A 24,051-nucleotide genomic window follows, 5' to 3' on the forward strand; every position below is an offset into this window, starting at 1 on the left:
AGTACAGGCATGAGAAAGTGATCAGGATGGATGGAATATCTGAACTGTATGGGAACAGCGTAATTGTCAGATGTCTGTCTGAACACTAAAGAAGAAACAAATACGAATATTGCATTTGTTTATAACATGGCCACCACTGAGCAGCAGTGGCCACTTCAAGTATGCTGTGGGGGTGCAAACTCTGCTCAAGCAAAAATGTGGAGATAGTCACACAGAGGCAACCATTTCGTATGTGGTTCTCTCCTTGCCCATACAAATAAAGGGGGGGAGGGAATATTGCAATTTCTCTCAATTTTATCTCAAGTCTTGCAATATTTGATGTTTTCCTTAAAGCCCCAGCTCCCAGAGACAAACTATTATACAAGAACTTTAGTTTTCACTTACGAAGTTTATAGCTCTCATGGTTGTGGAGAAACGTTTGTGATCCAAGTGAATCCTAAAAACTCTAAAGCAAGAAGGCAAATCAAAAGAACCTAAATTTTTTATTTGTGGGGGAGGAGGTTGTTTTGTTTTAAATCTCATGATTTTTACATACTTGGGGTTGGCAATACTCTCTGTCCAGCTTTTCATAGTCTTAGAGATCCCTGTGTGGGAGCGGTGGCAGGTGCTGTGCCTTTTTTTTTTTTGTCTTTGGCATCCAGATGATCTTAATACAGTCTGAGTTTGTATAGCTCCCTCTGAAACGTGGAACTCCCTTAGGAGGATTGTTGGTGGGTCAGGGAGCCTCTGGCTGTGGCTGAATGGAATTGAGGAAAGCAAATAAACTCAGATCAAGTGTGGAGACGAAGGGGCCTGTTGTACAGATGGCTCTGGCCTCCAGTACCATTTAGAGGATGTGGAAATCTGAGTTGAACCCTTTCTTTGCTCCTTAGGTGGACAGGACAAACCCTGCCCTGATGACAGAACTTTCTATCGGAAACACTGTGAGGGAACTTTTTGAATATCCCCCCGCACTGATCCCATTCAGTGGGTTTTTCCACAGAAGGACACAATCTGCACTTTTAAAAATTAATTCGTTCATATCTGATAACTAATTAGCTGCTTTTTTAAAATTTAAACATTTTGATTTTTTCAGCTCTCAAGAATGTTTAATAGTGGAACTATATTAGTCGCCTTATCTAATTATTTGTATCCATATTAGGATTCTACACAAAAAAAACTATTATTCAGAATTTAGTTAGATAGTAAAAAAAAAAAGTGAATTAATGCTATTGATGTTCTGCATAATGTAACCCATTAAAATGTTAAATATGTTTATGAGAAGATTATTTATGAATAGTTCCATTTGTATACATCCTGTAAAAAGTGCTAGAAGACTGTGCCTCCATTACTGTCTATATTACTACTTCATATAGCTTAGTTTGTGTCGACACTAAGCAGTTTCTGAACCATGCAGTGCGCATACTATTCCAACTAGAAGTCTAGCACATCTAATCTTTTAGTGTGATCACTCAAAGGGTATGTCTACACTCATCAAATGCTTTGGTTTAGAAAATGTGTTAGCACACACATTTTAACTAGCATGATGCTAAACACAATTTGGAGCCTACTGTAAATGTGCACTTTTGTGTTTAAAAAATGTGTTAGCTGATCTTGGGAGGGGGACGTACGATTAACCACAATCAACTAATATATTTTTTTTTAAATCCACACAATGGTACTAATCTATTCTAGAAGATAAATCATGTTTAACTAAGCTAAAATGGTGCTAGCTCATTTTCTAATGTGATACATTTCTACAGTGCAGAAAAGGCCTAAACTGGCTTCTAAAATGGTTTCACTTACCACTGTTCAAATTGTACCAAACTCTTTTCAAGACCAGCATGGACATAGCGTAAGTATCTCCCATGTCACTGAATTAGACTAATTTTTGCAACACAAAAATCAACACAACAAATTAGCTTTAAGATGGCATTTGAACAATAATGATGATTTATATCTCCACTTAGGTCCTTAGAACAAATATATTGTGGACAGCAGCTGTTTGAGCTTTCTGCTTACTTCCCAGTTAATATCCTTTAATCTTTTATTGGAGGTATGACCTCTAGTGGAGGAAAAGAGGATCATCTAGTTACCATGGCAATTTCAGTCCTATTGTTATTTATCATTTGTATTGTGGTAGCATCTGAAAGCCCCAGTCATGGACCAGGACTCCATTGTCCTAGGCATTCTACAAAAACAGTACAAAGGACTGTCTGTGTCCCAAAGAGCTAACAATCTAAGGAAGATTGCCAACAAAGGTTGAACTATGATGGCTTTTGTGATATAGATGTCAGTCTACACTGATCTGGACTGAGATCACCAACATATTTATTGCATCTGAAATCAAAATAGCCATTTTGAAAGATAAACAAGCTGATGCCAGCGACCTGGGTTACTGCATATATTTGAGTACAAGCTGATGTAAGTGAAGAATATTGTGAAAAAGATCAAGATACATGAACAAGTTAGCACTAGGATAACATTTATAAAGATACAAATATTGGCATCTTGCAATTGATGACATTTTAGTCCAATGCTAATTGTTAATTGAAGGAAGACAGAGATCAGAAAATATGGTATGGCACCATGATGATTATATTTCCTTAACTAGTTTCAGAGTAGCAGCCGTGTTAGTCTGTATTCGCAAAAAGAAAAGGGGTACTTGTGGCACCTTAGAGACTAACAAATTTATTAGAGCATAAGCTTTCGTGAGCTAGTGAGCTGTAGCTCACGAAAGCTTATGCTCTAATAAATTTGTTAGTCTCTAAGGTGCCACAAGTACTCCTTTTCTTATTTCCTTAACGAAACTCTGTTATCATATGTTCCTTTCTGAAGTGTTCTCAGTGAAGGCTACTAGTGCTTGTTTACCTTTTACATGGAGATTAGTTATAGGACCATTGTCAGCACTTAAGGTAAACCATTCACGGCACATTAAGGGAGAACTAATTAGAGTGAAACCATCTCCAGTATTATTACACATACTAATTAGAGAGCGAGAGCGAGAGAGAAAACGAACACCAGTAATAATATGAACTGTAAATTTGTACCTTCAACTTCGGAGAAAAGCAATTAGAAGACACATTCATTTTTGTCAAGAACCAAAACACACATTTTAACGACATACCATTTACACTGACAACCCATTTGGGTATTTTTTAACCATTCTGTTTGTGGGTAATTAGCCCAGGGTAATTAGACCATCAGCATTCACTTTTCTGCTGTTTCATTTGAACTATGCAGAAGTTCGAAAATTATTTTTCAAATATCTCTTTATATAAACCCTTTCAAAGACTAAATCTAAAAGTCAGAATTTTCCAAAGTGAACAAGTGATTCTTGCTGTCTAACATGACACCTCTTAAAGTAGTCTGAATTTTCAGAAAGTGGTAAGCACGCCCACCATCTGAAAAATCAGGCTCTTTCAGGGTGTTTCAAGTTCAGCACCCAAAAAACAGAGATACTCAAATCACTAGTCATTTCTGAAAATCTTGGCCCAAAGTGGGCAACCAAAAGTCAAATTCTGCTATCACCAACACGAGCAGAGGATAAAACTTGGCTCCTTAGCTTTAGTAAGTGCTTACCTTCCCACTGGCCAGTCAGAACAAGGGTTCTGTTAATTACAATGTCTATCTCTCTTGCACCATCTTCCACTGCTATCCTAATCTCTTCTAATTGGGTTTTCAGTGGAGTCTGTGCAGCTGGAAACCCCGTTGCCACTATGAAGAATGGAAAAAATAAAGTTGTGAAGTAAGCAAAGACTTTTATATAAATATTATTGTTATTAAGGCAGATGGGGGTATAAAAAAAATCAAGGTTTTTTTTTCTTTTTTCCCCTGAAAGGGAAGTTACTCTACAGCTCCAGTAAAGACTCAAAGGCCTAGAAAGCACCTAATTCATTCCCCACTTCATTTACAAGAACATCTGTTCTTCCCTTGAGATCCTTAATCAGTGCTTTGCTAAGTTTTAAATGTCTCCTGCAAATGGATTTCTCCCACTTTCCTTACAGCTATTTCCAGTTCAGCCTGGCTAATACATTTAAGTCCATTGTCTTCAACGAAGTTCTGCCTGTATACACAAGCTCTGAATTTGGCCTAATGTGTCAAATGATCTTTGATGTGTATGTTCTTCAATCCTCCAAAATTCTTATAGAAGGTATTTGAAAATACATGCAACTAATATGGGTAAGTAATAGTCACAATATAGGTAAAGTTGAATGCAATCATACCCTATTCATCGGTCATTTGAATTTTGGTACTTAAACAATATAAAGGTAACTTGGAAAGGAAAAAATTAGCCTTGTTCCACTCCCTCCCCTCCCCCGCGCCCTTCTGAAGTATAAAGAGAATCTGGAAAAGTTCTCTTTCCCTCTTGCAAACACAAACATGTTTCTGTGGTGTTTTTTCAATCCTAAATTCCACATTGTCTCCCTTCTGTGGTGTCTGAAGAACTAGTGAAATGACGACATCACAAAGAATCGAGACAAAGGTATTTTTACAGGGATGGACCCTTGCACCTGCACAGAGCCTTGCTGACTTCAATGGGGTGGAGGGATCCACCTGCATGCAACCTAAAAGCTAAGCTATTAAGCAAGAAATGGTTTTCATTTGTTGATGTTAACATCTATTCAGCTTTAATGACTAATTCCACTTGGGAGAAAAATGTCTGTGTAAAGATTCATTATTCCTATCCCTTCAGTTCAGGTATGAGATCAACATACACATCTCCAAGACCCCCACAGGAGATCCTCCTCCAGCAAAACTTAGACTTGACAACTAAAAACTTGATATTCCAGATACTTTTTAGTGAAAAAGGAGGAGGATCCTCCCCACCCCACCCTCCAGCAAAAAACTAACCAACAAACAAAAAACAACCACCCTTTCAAGTATTCTTTACCCATCTTATAAAAGCAAAAACGGCACAAGCCCACTGGGAAAAGAATCTTTTATATAATACTTGTAAAGAAGAGAAACTTACCTGAAGCTACTGGTATGTTACAACCAGCAGCCTTGAGTGCTTTAACAGCATCAGCTACTCTAGCTGGATACACACAGACAGCTGCTGTAGTAATACCTGCAAAAAGTTACAATCCACTGTTTCACCTGTATATTTCCATGTAATGTGCATTGTCTTCTAGTCCACACTATGGCCTTGTGTGCACTAGATTTTTTTTTTTTTTTAAATCTCCTACTCTTGCACAACCCCCAACTGCTCTCCACTGGCTATAGCAACCATGAGAGCTTTACTGACAGTGGAGCTCACGTGGCCACTGGCAGAACTACCACCATGTCCGTTAGCCCTGCCCTGAAAACACTGAGGCTGCATCAGTAGTAGCTCAATCACAGACACAGTTTAAGGCTGGAGTTCTTTAAACGCCAGTTTCAGACCAGTTTGCTCGGGGGATTTATGATGTCAGAAACTATGTTATCAGAGTATTGTACCTAGGGGTCTATAGCTCAGTTTGACTAGCATGGAATACCCTTTGTGTTAGCACAGTTTCTCTGTGTTTCTATTTCATATTTTATTCTCACATTCTAAGCCATTTGGCCTGATATTTAATAGGTTTTTTAAACTGTATCAAGGATTAGAAAGAATTCATAAATCAGAGTTTAAAAAAGGATTGGGTCTTTCCTATTTCATGACTGTGGCTAAGAATCCAGGGCCTGATTAATCACTATGTTATTCTAGTTTTACACCACACACCTCTGTTGAAAACAATGGGGTTATGCCTGTGTAAAACTTACCATTGCGATTCATCAATCAGGCTCCAAATGTTTATACAGTATTGATGGATTTGATTTTTGTTTGAATGTAACAAACAAAGCATCAAAATCATGTGGCATTTTAAAACAGCCTCCTGTATCCGACACATCAGTGATATTCGCAAAAAGAAAAGGAGTACTTGTGGCACCTTAGAGACTAACAAATTTATTTGAGCATAAGCTTTCGTGAGCTACAGCTCACTTCATCAGATGCATTGGAGCTGTAGCTCACGAAAGCTTATGCTCAAATAAATTTGTTAGTCTCTAAAGTGCCACAAGTACTCCTTTTCTTTTTGCGAATACAGACTAACACGGCTGCTACTCTGAAACCTATCATTGATATTAATACTTCTGAGAAGTTACGTTGCACAGTGCTGAATATTGTATGAAAAGATGCCATTTTATGGCTATCATTTAATACTAACTCTGTATGGCCACATTAACGCCTTGACAATTCCATTCCTGTCGATATTGGGTGTAACATTTAGACTTGTATTGAGGGACCAGTTCTGAAAAATACTTTGGGAATGCCTATGCCACAGCAGGGAGACAGACTTGTGCTAGCTCTGCTCAAGCTACCATGCTAAAAATAGTAGCATGGAAATTGCTGCAAGGGTGGTGGCTCAGCTAGCTGCCTAAGCTTGGACCCAAGGCGTCAGGTGGACTTGGACAGCTTGCCTGAGCTGCTGCCCGTGCAGTAATGTCCACACTACTATTTTTAGTGCACTAGCTCTACTCGAGCTAGAGCAAGTCTGTCTGTCCACAATGGGAATCATGTCTCCCAGCTGTAGTGGATACACCCTTACGGTCAAATCCTGACCCCAGTGAAGTCCCTAGCAGTAGATAAAACTAGCTGCTATTTTGATCCCTTTCTTAGTTACTGACATAACTGGGTGGCAGAGACAATTCTGAGGCGAGATAAAAAAGCCAAATATTTCAACACACAGCACGTGTCTGTATCTAATTGTCTGCACAAAGGCAAAGAGCCAGATCCTGGAGCTACACAAAATAACCTCAACCAGGGTTATGACCCAAAATATTTACAGACACTAAAAAAAAGCCCAAACGTTTATTGGGGATATCATGTGCATTTTAATGCAAATAAATTTAGTGCCACCTTACCATCCAGTTATTAAAAGAGATGTGGGTTTTTTATATTTCATAGTTTTATTCTCTTTATGGTTTCCATGTCAAATACTGTAGTATATTCTATAACTGCCCATAGTGCAATCTCGATCTGGGATCTGTAAATCAAGGTGAGGTTTTCCCCCCACACACATCTTGCATCATAACTAGGGATAAAGATTTTGTAATCAAACCTTATATTACCATTTCTTTGAATGAGACTGTCTAGGCAGTTCAGTCTTCCAGGGCTGTTTGGCTGTGCAATATTAGCTCTAACATCAGTAATGTTCAGGCAGTAGAAGTCGAAAAAGAACACGTTGAGTTTATGTTCTGTCCATAACCAGTTTTATAAAGCCAAAGCTTGCAAATAATGTAACCAAAACCATCATACCTTTATCATGCATGTTCATGACTCTCAAAAGATCCTCTCTGATTGGATGCTTGGCTTTGTAACAAAGCCGGTGAATGTTTGAAGGTGTGTCATCGCCTGAAAGGGTGGTGAGATCTATGCAAGTGACAGCTCTCAGTAGCCAAGCCGCCTTTATTAGGGAAAAAAGTAATATACAAAAAAAAATGGTTAAATTTTTTAATGTGGCCCAGGTGATTTAGAAGATTAAGCCCATCTCAAAAGTGAATCACTTAGGTACCTAAGTTTCATTGACAATCAATGGTGCTTTTGAAAATTTTACCCAATGTCTAAAAATCAGCTACTGTATAGTCAAAGGACCAAGTTCCAATTTATGGCACATGGATCAAAGACTGAATAATGAGCAGGAATCCTAGCAGATTATTATACACCAGGATCCTAAGCCAATGACGCTTTATCTGGGCAACCCATTGGAGGAAGGATGCAACAACCTCTATCCAACAGAGTTGTCCATGTGCCCGTAACATGCTAAGTCTGCCTCATGCAGAGCTAGTCTGCATAGAAAGCATACACACTCTTCAGCAGGCACATGAATTATAAGTGCAAGTCACCTGAATGCACACAAAAGTCAGGAATATGCATGCCGCCATTACATATTACAACCCTAATCTATACATATGCATTAGGGTGAAATCCTGGTCCCACTGAAGTTAATGGACATTTTGCCAGTTACTTCAATGGAACCAGGATTTTACCCTAGGTGTCTTGCACATGTTTTAATATTTGGATCCTAAACTCTAGGTGTCTCAGTTTTCCTGTCTCTAAAATGGGAGCAATAATATTTACATATCTTCCTGCAAAAAAGTTGAGAAATTGACTAACATTGCTAAAGCATTTCAGTATCCTTGGACAAAAGATGCTACATAACTTTAAAAATTGTTATTTTTAACTGTAATTGGGGTTGTTTTTTTACTTCAGAAAGTTAGCTTTTTACATCAACTAGTTTTTTTATAACTGGCTTAAATTAAAACAAAAATTGTTGTCCAAAAAGAAGAGAATACCTAATCAGCTGCTAAGAAATTCTAGTCTCATCCCTTAGGAAATGAGTTGTGAAGTTGTGAAGACAGATGTAGTAAACTGCTTCCAAAAAATGGTGTGAACCTTATTTGTTTTAAAATAGGATTTTGACTTTATATATATATATATATATATATATATATATATATATATATATATATACACACATATACACACACACACACACACACACTTGGATATGGACTTGAGCCACAAAGTTTGGATGTGGAATATTATCTACATCCAAACTTTCCCCAAAGTTCACAGTGTTAAGAGTTAAGGATCACATTCAGGCCCATCTCTATTTGTTAGGCAGCACATGGATTTTCTGCTACATCTGTACTTGGGTAGATGAAAAAAAGGTGTTTATGAAAACAACCCGGTGGTGTTTTTTAAAGAAAAACTGAATTATTTAGTTCAACAGTACTGTTACTAAACAAATAAAGAGCTGAAGGGTACCAGGGGCAACAATGCATCTGCCCTGCAGCCACATTAAGGGGGACATCAATGCCAGAGTAAATCACCACCCCAAGAGATTATATCTACACAATCCAAGGGGTGGATTCTTCCCTCTGTTGCAACTTATCTGAATATGTGGTAATTTACAGCAAATCAGAATGCTCCTCATAGAATTTAAGGCCAGACGAGACCATCATGATCATCTAGTCTGATCACCTGCACATTGCAGGCCACAGAATCTCACTCCTGTAATAGACCTGTAACCTCTGGCTGAGTTACTGAAGTCCTCGAATCATGATTTAAAGAGTTCATGTTACAGAGAATTCACCATTTATACTAGTTCAAACATGCAAGTGACCCATGCCTCATGCTGCAGAAGATGACAAAAAATCCCATGGTCTCTGCCAATCTGACCTAGGGGAAAATTCCTTTCTGACTCCAAATATGGCGAACAGTTAGATCCTGAGTACGTGGTCAAGATGCACCAGCCAGACACCTAGGAAAGAATTCTCTGTTGTAACTCAGAATCCTCCCCATCTAGTGTCCCATCACCAGCCATTGGAGATAGTTGCTGCTAGCAGTCGCAGATCAGCTACATGCTATTGTAGGCAGTCTCCTTGTACCATCCCCTCCATAAATTTATCAAGCTCAGTCTTGAACCCAGCTGGGTATTTTTTTTTATCTCCACTGCTTCCCGTGGAAGGCTGTTCCAGAACTTCACTCCTCAGATGGTTAGAAACCTTACTCTAATTTCAAGCCTAAACTTGCTGATGGCCAGCTTATATCCATTTATTCTTCTGACAACTTTGGTGCTTAATGAAATAACTCCTCTCCCTCCCTGGTATTTATCCCTCTCACGTGTTCATAGAGAGCAATCATATTTCCCCTCAGCCTTCTTTTGGTTAGGCTAAATAAGCCACGCTCTTTGAGTCTCCTCTCATAAGGTAGGTTTTCCATTCTCGGATCATCCTAGTAACTCTTCTCTGCACCTGTTCCAGTCTAAATTCATTTTTCTGAAAGACGAGAGACTGGAATTGCAGAGTATTCAGATGAGGTCTCACTAATGCTTTGTATAATGGTACTAACATTTTTCTATCTCTACTGGAAATATTTCTCCTGATGCATCCTAAGACTACACTAGCTTTTTTTCACAGCTGCATAACATTGGCGGCTCATAGTCATCCTGTGGTCAACCAGTACACCCAGGTCTTTCTCCTCCTCGGTCTCTTCCAACTGACAAGTCCCCATTTCATAGCAAAAATTCTTGTTACTCAATCCTTAAGTGTATGACCTTGCAAGTTGTACTATTAAAATTTCATCCCATTTCTATTATGACACTGCACCTCATATTCTTCATAGTTGTATAATTATGATATAATTATGATGCATCTTGGACAAGATGGGTCATGTAAGGTGTGATTGGAAAAGTTATGATTTTCTGAATATGATTATCTTATTTGTATGTATGTATCATTTTTGTATCTGAAGTTATGAATATTAACTAGTGTGATGAGGCAAGGCCAGATGGCTATAGGAAAGTAGTGGGAGAAAGATATATTAGTTCCACGCTAAACAAATCCCTGGTACCAGGATAAGTGAAATGGCAGCTGCTCCAGGTCTATTTAAGACACCTGGGGCCAATTAAGAACTTTCAGGAAGGCAGGGAGAAGGCTAGGTTCATTGGGACACCTGAAGCCAATCAGGGGCTGGCTGAAACTAGTTAAAAGCCTCCCAGTTAGTCAGGTGGGTGTGCATGTCAGGAGGTATGGGAGAGACTGAGTAGTACACACCATATCAGGCACAAGGAAGGAGGCCCTGAGGTAAGGCGGAAGTGGAGCTTGAGGAAGTGAGGGCTGCTGTGGGGGAAGTAGCCCAGGGAATTGTACATGTCATGTTTCTAAAAGGTCAGCTACCATAGCTGATACTATTAGGGTCTCTGAGCTGGAGCCTGGAGTAAAGAGTGAGCCTGGGCTCCCCTTCCCCCCCCCCCCACCTTTGCCCCCTGATTAATCACTGAGACTGGGAGACAACAGAGACTGTGCAAGGAAGGATAACTTCTCCTCACCTCCCTCACTGGCTTATGATGAAAATGGCCCAGTAGACTGTGACCCCTGTCTCTAGAGGTCAGAGTGAGCCTCTGAGGCTAGTGAAATCCACCAGGAAATGTGGGACCCACGGAGGCAAGGACAGAGCTTTGTCACACTATGTATCTGTATTTCACATGTTGTCACATCTGGGTGACCCCCACCTAGGCAAAATGCTTCCAAGTCTAGATAGCTGACTGTGAAGGGCCCATTCAAGGTAATGGGCATTAGGGAAAACAGGCTTTAGAAGATGCTTATCCCCCACCTGGTGAGCCTTCCTGAGAATGCTCCAGACAGCTTGTAAGTAATGCTTGCTATGACTCAGCAAGGTATGCAAGGGCATGTGACCAGGCCACATGACACAGAACTCCATCTTGGATACCAGTGTTTTTCCACAAACTGAGTTTGATACAAAGAGTTCCCACCATATGCTAAAGCTATACAAGTCAGTGAGTGACATCATTTGTTGTTCTTCACTCCTGCACAACCGAACATCTAAGAGAAGCTCCTTAGGAAAAGGACTTGAAATGGGGGTGGGGATCCCAAGCTGCAAAACAAATGCAGCTTGTCTCTTAAGAATCTGCAAGCTTGCTTGTATCATCAGCCAGGGTTAGAAACTGCTAATTCACATCCAATCCATCTAGTATGTTAAGCTTAGTTTGCGGTTTTGTTTATTTGCCAGGTAATCCGCTTTGATCTGTTTGCCATCCCTTATAATCACTTAAAATCTATCTTTTTTTGTAGTTAATAAACTTATTTTGTGTGTTAATCTAAACCAGTAAGTTTAGTGTGAAGTGCTTGGGAATCTTAGCTCAAGGGGCAGGAGCTGTTGCATTTCCTCTCCACATTGAGGGAGAGGCAAACTCTATGACCTTACACTGTACAGTTCCCTGTGCAGTGCAAGATGGCATAATTTTGGGTTTATACTCCAGTGCAGGGATGCGTGTCTGCGGAGCTGGAGGTTATCTTGGCTGTAGCATCTCTATTGTTGATTCATGCAGTGGCTGGGCAGAGAGCCTGCATTTAACTGCAGCTGGGTATATCCCTGCCTGTGTGAATGCTGGTGGAAGTGTAGGACCAGGAGCAGTCTGCAGCTTGTCTCAGCACAGTGTGAGAGGGAGCCCAGGCTGGTGAGTCAGAGGGCGAAGTGGTATCCCACTTCCAGGTGGCATCCTGGAGGGAACCCATCACATCTGTTACTCCAGTTTTCAAAGACATCCAGATCCTCTTATGATATTCCAGTCATCCTCCAGATTGGCAATACCTCCCAACTTGGTGTCATCCGCAAATTTTATTAGCGCACTCCCCCTTTTTGTGCCAAGATCATTAGTAAAAATCTTAAATAAGATTGGTCCCAATACTGATCCCTGAGGAATTCCACTAATAACCTCCTTCCAGCCTGACATCAAAGTTCAATGTGACCTGGTGTAGTCTCCCCTTTAACCGGTTCCTTATCCATCTTTCAATTTTCATATTTATCCCCATCTTCTCCAATTTAACTAATAATTTCCCCTATGGAACTGTATCAAATGCCTTACTGAAATCCAGGTAAACTGGATCTACTGCATTTCCTGTGTCTGAAAAAATCAGTTATCTTCTCAAAGGAGATCAGGTTGGTCTGGTATGATCTAACTGGTGTAAAACCATGTTGTATTTTTATCCCAATTACTATTTAACTCTAAATCCTTAACTACTTCCTCTTTCAAAATGTGTTCCAAGACCTGGCATACAATTGAGGTCAAACTAACAGGCCTGTAGTTTCCCAGATCATTTTTTCCCCATTAAAAATAGCAATTCTGCAGTTAACCCAGTCAACCCCCGAGTTTACAGATTCATTAAAAATCCTTGCTATTGGGCTTGCAATTTCATGCGCCAGTTCTTCATTCTTGGGTGAAGTTTATCTGGGGCCCCTGATTTAGTTCCATTAAACTGTTTGAGTTTGACTTCCACCTCAGTTGTGGTAATTTCTACTTCCATATCCTCGTTCCCATTAGCCAACCTACCACTATCCCTAAGCTCTTCATTAGCCTTATTAAAATCAGTGACAAAGTAGTTGTTTAGATGTAGGGGCATACCTAGTGTGATGCTGTATAAAAAGAAAGATGACCATGTTTACGCTAAGGTATCACCACTGATCTATCGCCAGTGTTGCACAGTTGTAATAACTCTTATACAAAGTATGCCTTGTAAGATATCATTGGAAAAGTTGTGATCTGTTGAACAGTGCTGTTTTGGTGCAATCCGTGTATCATCATTGTATAGGAAGTTATGAATGTATTTGTAGCTCAAACATGTTCATGTTGTGTTTCTAGGTAACACCCACAAGACAGATTTACATTACAAGCCAGCCATATGTTGATGGGCCATTAAGGAGAATCAACTCTTCCAGTGGGCCCCTCCCAAAGATGCCTCAAAGAGCCTATGGACAATGGAGGCCCAGTGACTCAGCAGGGCTCTTAAAACATGTGATCCCTGAGTCCATGTTTCAGACAGTAACTTTCCATGCACATGGGCTGAGGATATAAATGGAGACTATCAGATCATCCCCTAGCCATTTTTCTGCTCCCCATTTCTGGACTGTGATTTCTAACAAAGGGAACATTTAACAAGGGACTGAGGACTCCAATAAGACAGTTATTTTTTCTGTAATTGGTGTTCTTTGAAATATATTGCTCATGTCCATTCCATATTAGGTGTGTGTGCTTGGCATGTACACTGGTGCCAGATGTTTTTCCCTTAGCAGTATTCCTAGGGGACCATGATAATCTGCGCCTGGTTTCTCTTGATCTTTGCCAGGGCCCAGCTGATGAGTGGAATCAGAGGGGACATGTACATCAGGCTCCCTGACCATGACAGGAGGAAGGCATCGGAGGCATCCTTGCTTGGACCCTGCTGAGAACAAAACTGGTGGCATTTCCTGTTCTGTCTGGTAGTGAACAGGTCCACTTGGGGAATTCACCACTTTTGGAAGATCATACAGGCTACCTCTTTATGGAGCGACCACTCAAGATGAGAGGAGAAGTCCCTGCTGAGCTGGTCTGCCAGCATATTCCTGATGCTGGGAAGGTGACAAGCTTCCAGGTGGATTTCCTGGCTGATGCAGAAGTCCCACAGATGGAGCGCTTCCTGATAGAGAGCTGACGAGTGCGCTGCCCCTTGCCTGTTGATGATGAACATCGAGGCTCTGTTGTCAGTCAGGACTCGTACCACCTTGCCCGACAGGTGGGGCAGGAAGACTCTGCACGCCAGCGGGACTGCTTGGAGCTCTTTGACATTTATCTGTAACCGCACCTTCTCCAGGGACCACATCCCCTGTGTCTGGAGGTTGCTGAGATGTTCCCCGTAGCTGAGGTCCAAGGCATCCAACACCAGCTCAATGGAGTGAGGAGGGTTGTTTCGGAACCCCTTCTAGGACTGTCCCGCAGTCGGTCCACCATCTCAGTGAGGTAAGTATCGCCTGGGGAATGGTAACCATCTTCTCCAGGGAGTTTTGGGACTGAATAGACTGTCACCAGCCATTGTTGCAGGGGCCGCATCTGGAGCCTGGCACAGCAGACCACATAAGTGCAAGCTGCCATGTGGCCCAGCAGGCACAGACAACCCCTGGCTGTAGTCAGAGGGAATGCGGAGACTTCCACGATGAGGTTCTCCATCGCTTGGAACCTTGCCTGTGGCAGGAACGCTCTGGTGCAGGTGAAGTCGAGGACCGCTCCGATGAACTCTAGCCTCTGCACTGGCACTAACATTGACTTTTTGTCATTCACCAGTAGGCCCAGAGAGCAGCACGTGGCTTGAAGCACCGCGATGTCCCTTCAGACTTGACGACTGGCTTGTCAAAGGTGGCTCCAGGTTTCAAGGTATGGGTAACTTTGGATACCCCAGCACCTGAGGTAAGTCACTACCACCAACATGCAGTTGGTAAACACCCTCAGCACTGTTGCCAGGCCAAATGGGAGAATCGCAAACTGGTAGTGCTGGGGCCCCACTGTAAACCAGAGGAAGCATCTGTGTCCTTGAAAGATCACTATGTGGAAGTATGCATCCTTCGAGTTGAGGGTGGCATACCAGTCTCCCGGATCCAGGGAGGGGATGATGGACACCATGTGGAACTCTAGCTTCTGTAGGTACTTGTTGAGGTCTCTCAGGTCCAGGATGGGCCATAGACCACCCTTGGCCTTTGGGATTAAAAAGTACCAGGAATACCCCCCTGTGTTCCTGTACTCTAGAGGAACTTTTTCCACCACACCTAGCTGTAGAAATCTCTTTACCACCTGCACAAAGTCTCTTGTGAGAGAGGTCCCTGAAGAGGGATGGGGAAGGTGGGTGGGAAGGAGTAGTAGAAAGGAACTGGAGGGTATAACCCCATTCCACTGTGCTGAGGACCCAGTGGTCCGAAGTTATAGTGGTACAAGCCTGGAGGAAAGGGGAAAGGTGGTCAGAAAACACTGGGAAAGATGGATCTGGGAAAGAGTCTGGTAGGTCGCCCTCAGGCACACCCTCAAAACAACTGTTTGGCCCCCTGCTTATTACAGGTTGAGCCCGACTGGGCAGAGGGTGGAGGCGGGTGGATCAGGTGGTGGTTGTAACCCTTGGCTCATTTATGGGGCTGGTCCTCCCGAAGCTGGCTCCCCTGCCCCTGGGGCTGCTGTAGTTTGAACCGCTTATATGCTGGGGACCCAGGGTTTTCAGGGTGGTGCGGGAATCCTTGAGGCCATGCAATTTGCTGTCTGTTTGCTCTGCAAATAGGGCCCTGCCATTGAAGGGCAGGTCCTGCAATGACTGCTGGGCCTTCGTGGGCAACCCAGAGAGGAGCACTTGGTTATGTGACTCTCCACATGGAAATAGCTGAAGCCAGGTGTGGGCAGCAGCATCTGATGCTGCCTGGAGGGCCACCTTGGCCACAGTCGTGCCATCATCAAGGATGGTTCGGAAATCCTTCTTGAAAGCCTCGGGGAGCCACCCTTCGAACTTGGCTTGCCACATATTGAAGTCATATCAGCCAAGGAGGGCTTGGTCATTGGCTACACTCAGCTGAAGGCTGGAAGACTAAAACTTTACATCTGAACAGATCCAGCCTCAAGATCAAGTCTTTATATTTGGCGGTGGCCCCGAGTTGTCCCTGCCTCTCCTAGTGGTTAACTGCCTCAATCACAAGGGAACGGGGGGCTGGGTGGGAGTATAAGTACTTGTGCCCTTTGGTTGGCACAAAGTACCGCTCAGCTCTTTTAGAGATAGGCACCAGGGAAGAAGAGGTCTGCCACAGAGTATTAGTGATCTTGGAGACCCCTTCATGAAGGGGTAAGGCCGAGGACCAGAGGACGTCAAACAGAGTCCAAAGGCTCTTCCAATTCCTCTGCCTGAAGCCACAGTTTAGAAGCGACCCTCTTCAAAAGTTCCTGGTGCACCTTGAAGTCATCCTGAGGAACTGGGTGAGGGGGCCCCGTGATAGCCTTGTTTGGCAATGACTATGCCAGTGCCACCTCCACATCCATTGGTGGTCCAGCAGCTTGCTTCCCTGGGTCCTCCTGCACCTGCAGGGTCTTGCCACCTGAAGCCTCAAGCACCGGAGTGGAACAGGATACCGAGGCTCCAGACACCGATCGGGCAGCCTGGGAAGGTTGGGTGAACTCCCAGGGGTTCCGTGGGTACCATGGTGCCGGCCACTGCACTTGGGGCCATGGGACAGGTTTCGGTGCTGATAATGTAGTCGGCACGACTGGTACTGGGGCTTGTCCCACAGTCAGGGAACCTTGCTCCGAGCCAGAGCTACCAGCGGAACGGTCGATACCGAGCGACGAGGATCGGGCTGAGCGGTGGCGCTTGTCCAACCAGTGCCGGTCGCTACGTCCCAAAGCTGACCAGTCCGAGAGATTTTCTTAGTTGGGCTCTCAGGGACCAATGGCGTTCAGTGCGCCAGATACCCGGCAATCCATGCCTCACGCTACTCAACCAGTACCGGGACATCAAATGGGACTGGAAGCTACTATGGGCTGGTTGCTGGGAGGATCGCCCTGAGTATTGCGATCTCCTTCTTGGAAATGGGCAATGACAGCCCGGCAATCAGCGGGCCCTTGGAAAACGTCAGGGGTTGGTCCCAGAGTTCCTGCCAGGTGGCGCATGCCACAGAAGTCTGCACCAATCCACCGGCGAGGTACGCCTTTTGAGTCCCTTGATCGGTAACCCTGGTCCAGGGACCGAAGAGGGCTCAGCTGAGCCTGTCTCTCTAGTCCTAAGGCATGACAGCTTCAGGCAGGCGAGCAATGGCAGGACATCCCTCTTGATGGGGAACAGTGTCGCTGAGGCAGGGACAGACATAGGTCCCAATGCAGGTTTTCCTTGAGACCAGGACACCACTGGAGCCCGTGTGGGTGGCACCGAGAGGGTCAGGATCTCCTGAGCCGCTTGAAGGGCTTCAGGCATCGACGGCACCTGAAGCTGGCCTGGGCCCGCAATGCTATCTGGAGTCACAGGCAAAGTATGGGATGGGCTGCACCGCTCGACCTGAGCTGGGGCCCAAGTTCCCAATGGGGGCGTTGAGCAGCCTGACATGGGTTGTGGCTCACCCCCAGCCCTCCCTTTCCCTTGCAGGAAGTAGGAGATCTTCCCCTCAGTCTGTTTCGGCTTCTTGACCGGAGCCATGGAGGGGGACTGGTGCTGGCTCATGGATGGCACCAGCAGAGCACTGCACATGGAGGCCACAATGCTTGGTGCGGAGTTGGACCACTATTCCAGTGCCAGAGTGAGTGCTGACTCCATCAGGAGTGCTTTCAGATGGATATCGCGCTCCTCCTTCATCCTAGGTTTGAAGGACTTGCAGATACTGCACTTGTCACTTATGTGCCCTTCACCCAAGCAACTTAGGCAGCTGATATGTGGATCACTGACAGGCATAGGCCGTTTGCACTGATTGCAAGGCTTAAAGCCTGGGGACTGGGGTAACTAAGAACTACATACAACTATATTTTCAGAGGTCTCAAGAACTGAGAACAAAACAACGCTAGACAAAGCAGCAGAAGTTCCAGCACCATCACTGATGGCACAAAAGAACTAAGGGTTGGGGGGAGTCACAATCCTATGAGGTTATGAACTTAAAGTATGTAAAGATAGAAGAATAGGTCTTGCAGGGGACATCTCCGGTCAGGAGAGAAGAGATTTGCTCATTGAATGTGACCACAAGGTAGTAGCAGAGGCAATCCAGATGCAGACCCTGGCAAACAAGCAACAGTTTGAGCATGAAGGAAAAAATGGCATAACTTCAAATGCAGGAGAAGGAGGCTGAGGATGCAGAGGAAAGGGCATATCAGAGACACCTAGTAGAGGCTGAAACTGAAAAGGAGGCTCATAAAATGCACAGGGAAGAGATACAAGCCGAGAGAGAAGCACATCAAAAAAAAGGTGGAGGCTCACGTGCTGCAATGCCAAGTCCTGAACAGGCAAAGAGAACAGCCGGTGGATACTTCTCCTCTCAACAACAGAGACTGGGATAAAACCTAAGTATCTTGAAGAATTTTTATCTACATTCTGTGGTGTTCATAAAATTCCAGAAGAAAACTGGATGCCAATTCTCCTGACCAAACTGACTGGCAAAGCAAGGCAAGTGTTTAATGAAATGGGGTGGAGGAAGCTTTGAATTATAAAAAGATTAAGCAACTGTATTGCAAAGGTTAAAATTACTCCTGAGTCCTATAGGTTGAAATTTAGTTATCTTAAAATGTCTGTTACTTATGCGGAATGCGCACACAAACTGCTTGGTTATGTTAAGAAGTGGGTCATGGGAGCGGGAGCATATGATGACTTTGGAAAACTGTTGAATTTAATTACTCTAGAGCAGTTGCTTAGGCTGACACCAGAAGATGTTAAGGCTACAGTTTGTGATAGAAAGTCTGACTCAATTTTAAAAAGCAGCAGAAATCTGACAAATATATAAAAAATAGGACTTGTGAGCGTAAGCCCCAAGGAAAAGGTAATCCCTCTGCACCCCAATTTAAAAGGGTTGAAGGCTTAAGAATAAACCTAACCCCAATTTTGTTACATAACCTCATAAAAGTCCAGAACATAAAACCTCTCAATCTAACAGGAAACAGGTGATTTGTAATCACTGAGGGACCCGATGCCATATAAAACCCAATTGCCCCCACCTTAAAAATACCCAACAGTCTGCACCCATGAAACCCGCCTTGAGTGCTAATGATGTTACATGCATAACAATGATGTTAAATACAGAGGCTAACCATATAAGCACTAACACTGCCACCTTGAATGTAATCATAGTCCTAGAATATCAGGGTTGGAAGGGACCTCAGGAGATCATCTAGTCCAACCCCCTGCTCAAAGCAGGGCCAATCCTCAACTAAATCATCCCAGCCAGGGCTTTGTCAAGCCTGACCGTAAACTTCTAAGGAAGGAGATTCCACCATCTCCCTAGGTAACTCATTCCAGTGTTTCACCACCCTCCTAGTGAAATTTTTTCTTAATATCCAACCTAAACTTCCCCCACTACAACTTGAGACCATTACTCCTTGTTCTGTCATCTGCTACCACTGAACAGTCTAGATCCATCCTCTTTGGAACCCCCTTACAGGTAGTTGAAAGCAACTATCAAATCCCCCCTCATTCTTCTCTTCCGCAGACTAAACAATCCCAGTTCCCTCAGCCTCTCCTCATAAGCCATGTGTTCCAGTCCCCTAATCATTTTTGTTGCCCTCTGCTGGACATTTTCCAATTTTTCCATATCCTTCTTGTAGTGTGGGGCCCAAAACTGGACAGAGTACTCCAGATGAGGCCTCACCAATGTCGAATAGAGGGGAAGATCACGTCCCTCGATCTGCTGGCATAAGAGAAATGCTGTCCCTTAGTCTGAAAGGAGATGGAAAAGGAAGGGAATGACCCCATGAATTATATTAATGCAGACTCTTTGGATGGTAGCAAAGAATTTATTAACAGCGCAAAAGTTAATGAAGCTAGATGTGTAGGATGACACGGTTAAGCATCTGATATTACTTTAGTTAAAGGAAGTCTTGTCAGAGCAGGACATTTGTTGCCAGATAAAAGTGTAAATATTTTGGCTCTGAGTTCTCTGTGAAAGTACTTTTGGCCAAAATCCACCTGGAGAGGGAAAATTTTAAAGGTGATATTGTGGTTGGTAACCCTAACCCTCCGATGAAGTGAGCTGTAGCTCACGAAAGCTTATGCTCTAATAAATGTATTAGTCTCTAAGGTGCCACAAGTCCTCCTCTTCTTTTTGCGAATACAGACTAACACGGCTGCTACTCTGAAATATGCCTGAAGAGTGCAGGAGAGAATTGCTCCTATTAGCTCAAGAATCATTGTCTGTTGAGAGTAGCAGTGTACCCACTGAAAAACTGTCCCCATTACTAACTGCCAGAGTTTTTCAGCGGAGCATAGCTCCACTGACTTATCTCTACAGAGTACTGGGAAAGGTGGCTTAGCAAAGGTTTTAGAAGGGGAAAATGGAAAAAAATTTGGGGGCCTATAAAGATGCCCTGTAACCAGCTGGCTTTGCCTAACCAGTATTTTGGAGTAGTAGAGTTGTTGGCACATGGGTATTCCTATGCTGATTCTTTAATGGAAAATGCCCAGGACAGGGAGGCTGATGCAGCACCTGTCCATCTAACTTGTGCCTCAGATCCAGAGGGTAGGGTCGGTAACTGACTTTTCAGAGCAGCCATGCAGATGAACCCTCGGGAACCCAAAGGGGGGTGGTAGACAGACTCTCACCTCTAGACCCTTTGAATATGTCCTAGTGAGCTCAGGCACATCTGATTCCATGTGGAAGAACAATTTAATAGTTGAAATTCATCAGGACACTGATTCCGACATGCAGGTGGAAACTCTCTCTCTTTGAGAGAGAGGCCAGTCTCTGAAGATTCAAAGTAGATTCAAAATGCTGCAGCCAGCAGTGTCTGAACATGCAAATTAACTGGCTGGGAGGGGGAAGGGAACTTTGCCACTTACCCAAAGAAAGCTGCTGAGAGGATGGTGCTAGAAACAGACATTCCTGGTCAGCAGCAGAGTCGTTTACACAAGGAAGGCTCAGATTACAATCCTACAGAAAGTGGAGAAGGGCTGGGTCCTGAAGGTGAGGGCCACAAGTTAATCCCAAGAAGGTAAATAGGCTTTTTGCATGTGCACAACCGTGACACTGGGAGACAGCTCCACAGAGGGTCTGCTAGTATATAAGATTCCCCTACATCCTTACCTCACCGAACACTCAAATACCACAGCCCTCAAGAGATGATTGAATTAAAGACATATGGCAAGGGAAATACTAAGATAAAGGAAAAGCTAGTGACTAGTTATGGTGCTAATGATAAACCTTGTTTTTGATCACATGGTTTATCATAAGCATAATTTTCATTACAAATGAGCATTTACAAATATATTTGTTATACTATGCTTTCTGCTTAGACAGTCTCCGAGTCTGTGTTTGTTCAATAGCCTTCTTGAACCTTTGCACAGTGATACCTTAGTATAAACATGGGTTTTTTGTTTTTGTTTTGTTTTTTAATATAGCATCACACTCTGAATGCAAAATTGATGAAGGAATGGGTATCCCGGACACTGTTGAATACATCCTAAGAATTTCCCATTCTTAAGGATTGTTATGGAGGCCACAATATTACTGAACCCCTTTACAAATCTATTGTAACAATTTGCCAGACCAATAATGGATTGGACCAGCTTCTTTGTTCTAGGGACAGGCCAGCTTTTGATGGCCTCTACTTCTAAGAGATCAGGGCATACTAACCTATTGCTCATCCTGTGTCCTACTTTAAGGATACTTTTGCAAACCCTGCTCTGCATTTGGAGACCTTAGCAGTAAGGTTGAGTTCCTTCAGCTTTTGTAACACAATTCTTACATGATTTATGTGATCTTGCCAGGAGTTACTGAAACAGCTAAATTGTTTATACAAGCTCTGGCAAATGTTTGTAATCCATTTAATACTTTGTGAACCAGTATAGTGACTTTATGGGCTGACAACTATGCCATCTTATGACAGAATACACCACCAAGCTGAGGTATATGCCCTGTATTCTAGCAGTTTGACCTGAGATTGGTGCTTTTACCAGTGTCCTATACCAGATGGAGTGACACCTAGATTATCTTTAATCTCCACCCCATCCTCAGCATTTAGTGGTCCCATTTCTTCTTTCCTTGTTATATTATTTATATGGCTATAAAACCTTTTACTATTGGTTTTAATTCTCTTTGCAAGGTCCAGCTCTGCTTGGATTTTGGTAGTTCTCACTTTATCCCTACACTTTCTGACCTCTAAGAGGTAGCTTTCCTTTCTGATCCACCCCATCTTCCATTCCTTGTAGGCTTTCTGCTTTCTCTTAATCACCTGTTTGAGATGCTTGGTCTTAAACACTTCCCTACAAGGTTTTTCCCCTTGCTTGGGATTCAGATCATTTCTGCAACTTTGACCTAAAGTAATTCCAAGCCGCCTCCGCATTTAGATCCTTGAGTTCCTCAGTCCAGTCCACTTCCCTAACTAATTCCCTTAATGTTTTTAAGTTTGCCCTTTTGAAATCAAGGACCCTAGTTGCAGACCTATTTTTTTGTTCATTCTTCCATTTAGTTTAAACTGAATTAGCTCATAATCCCTACCACCAGCTCTTCTAGGAGGTCCTCACTACTCACCAGAACCAAATCTAAAATGGCATCACCTCTTGGTGGTCAGCAACTGTTTGAAGAAATCTGCCAGCTATCACATCTGAGAAAATCTGGATCCTACTATTATTAGTAGCACTTGTCCGCCAATCTATATCTGGGAACTTAAAGTCTCCCATAATCACTCAATTCCCAGTAATACTTATTTCATTTTAAAAACATTAGAGGTCTCTATCCATATCCAAATCGGATCCTGGTGGTCTGTAGCACACCCCATCTGTTGATCAAGCACTATCCCAGGAGAGCCACTACTAGCTTTCTTCCCCAAAGTGATTTTAGCCCAAACTAACTATCTTATCCATTCCGTTACTTCTAATTTCTTTCCAGTTTACCTCATCATTACATACAATGCATTCTACCACCTTTACCTTTATTTCTGTCTTTTCTGAACACCACATACCCTTCAATACTTGTACTCCATTCATGACTACTATTCCACCATGTTTGTTATTTCTATAATATCTGGTTTCACTTTCTGCACCAGTAGTTCTAGTTCCTTCGTTGTTACCCAGGCTCCTTGCATTGTTGTACAAACATCTTAGTAGTTTCTGCTTCCTCACCTGACTGAGTACAGTCATTCTGCTGCCAGTATCGCCTACCTGACTGTTAGCTTCTTTTGTATCGGCACTATCTTTCCTCTTAATGTTCATTTTCCTACCCACCGCTGTTCCTTTCTCATTGTTGTAGCCTTTCTTACCTGATTTTCCTCCTGCTCAATAGTAGAATCAGGTGTGGAGATTACATGAGCATCTCCCCAAAGTTCCTAGTTTAAAGCTCTTTCTATCAATGGTTTCAGCCTCCATCCCAGACATCTATTTCCCTCCCTACTCAGGTGGAGTCCATCCCATAAGAACTGTCCTCTGTCCATGAATGCCTCCCAGTGGTCAGACATCCCAAAGTATTCCTAATAGCACCACTGCCTGAGCCATCTGTTGATCACCATAATCTTCTCACTTTCTTTCTCCTCCTCTAGGGAGGGGCAGAATTCCACTGAAGATCACCTGAGCCTCCATTTCCTTAAAAGTCTTCCCCAGCCTGGCATCATTTTCCTTGATGAGTTCCAGCAAGAATCTAGCTGTCTCATTTGTTCCCACATAAAGTCAATCAGTAGATTCTTTCCTGCTCCCAATAGGATCCTCTTTAGGATCAGTCCCATATCTTAGCTCCTGGCAGACAGGGGACACACCCTTCTGTTCTCCAGATCAGCTCTGGTGACAGGCCTGTCTGCTCTTCTTAGCAGGGAGTCACCAATCACATACACTTGCTTTTTCCTGGTGATGGTGTGATTCTCCAACTTCCTCCTGTTCTTTCTGGTTTCAAGTCCTCTTGTCTTTTATTCTCCCTTGCAATCTTCTGCAAGTCTTCCTGTATCCTCCTGGGGCTCTGACCTCTGGGTATCTCCACTGGTTCTTCCCCTCTTCTATGACTAGCCGCTGTTCTCTTCTTCCTTGTCCTCCCTCCTTCAGTTACAGCTTGCTCTGCCCCTTCTTCCTTTTTCAACTCAG

The 24,051-nt window shown here is 43.2% G+C and overlaps 1 protein-coding gene and 1 long non-coding RNA gene across 6 annotated transcripts in view; one reads left to right on the top strand and one right to left on the bottom strand.

The window, feature by feature from the left end:
* LOC122460748 overlaps positions 1-15,795 on the top strand; it is a 36,249-nt gene extending 20,454 nt beyond the window's left edge. Inside the window, exons 2-4 of the long non-coding RNA XR_006282231.1 lie at positions 13,648-14,297; positions 14,619-14,741; positions 15,598-15,795. This is a non-coding gene — a long non-coding RNA (uncharacterized LOC122460748). The remainder of the gene's footprint in view (positions 1-13,647; positions 14,298-14,618; positions 14,742-15,597) is intronic.
* The window catches only part of DERA (deoxyribose-phosphate aldolase), a 97,604-nt gene that overhangs the window by 51,325 nt on the left and 22,228 nt on the right, over positions 1-24,051 (bottom strand). For all 5 annotated transcript variants that reach the window (XM_038380866.2, XM_043517014.1, XM_038380857.2 and 2 more), the window contains exons 3-5: positions 7,256-7,403; positions 4,955-5,050; positions 3,562-3,696 (exon numbers count right to left, since the gene is read on the bottom strand). In XM_038380866.2, coding sequence (XP_038236794.1) covers positions 3,562-3,696; positions 4,955-5,050; positions 7,256-7,403 — 379 coding nt within the window. The remainder of the gene's footprint in view (positions 1-3,561; positions 3,697-4,954; positions 5,051-7,255; positions 7,404-24,051) is intronic.

This window comes from Dermochelys coriacea, chromosome 1 (genome assembly GCF_009764565.3).
Source record: "Dermochelys coriacea isolate rDerCor1 chromosome 1, rDerCor1.pri.v4, whole genome shotgun sequence".
Lineage (NCBI taxonomy): Eukaryota > Metazoa > Chordata > Testudines > Dermochelyidae > Dermochelys > Dermochelys coriacea.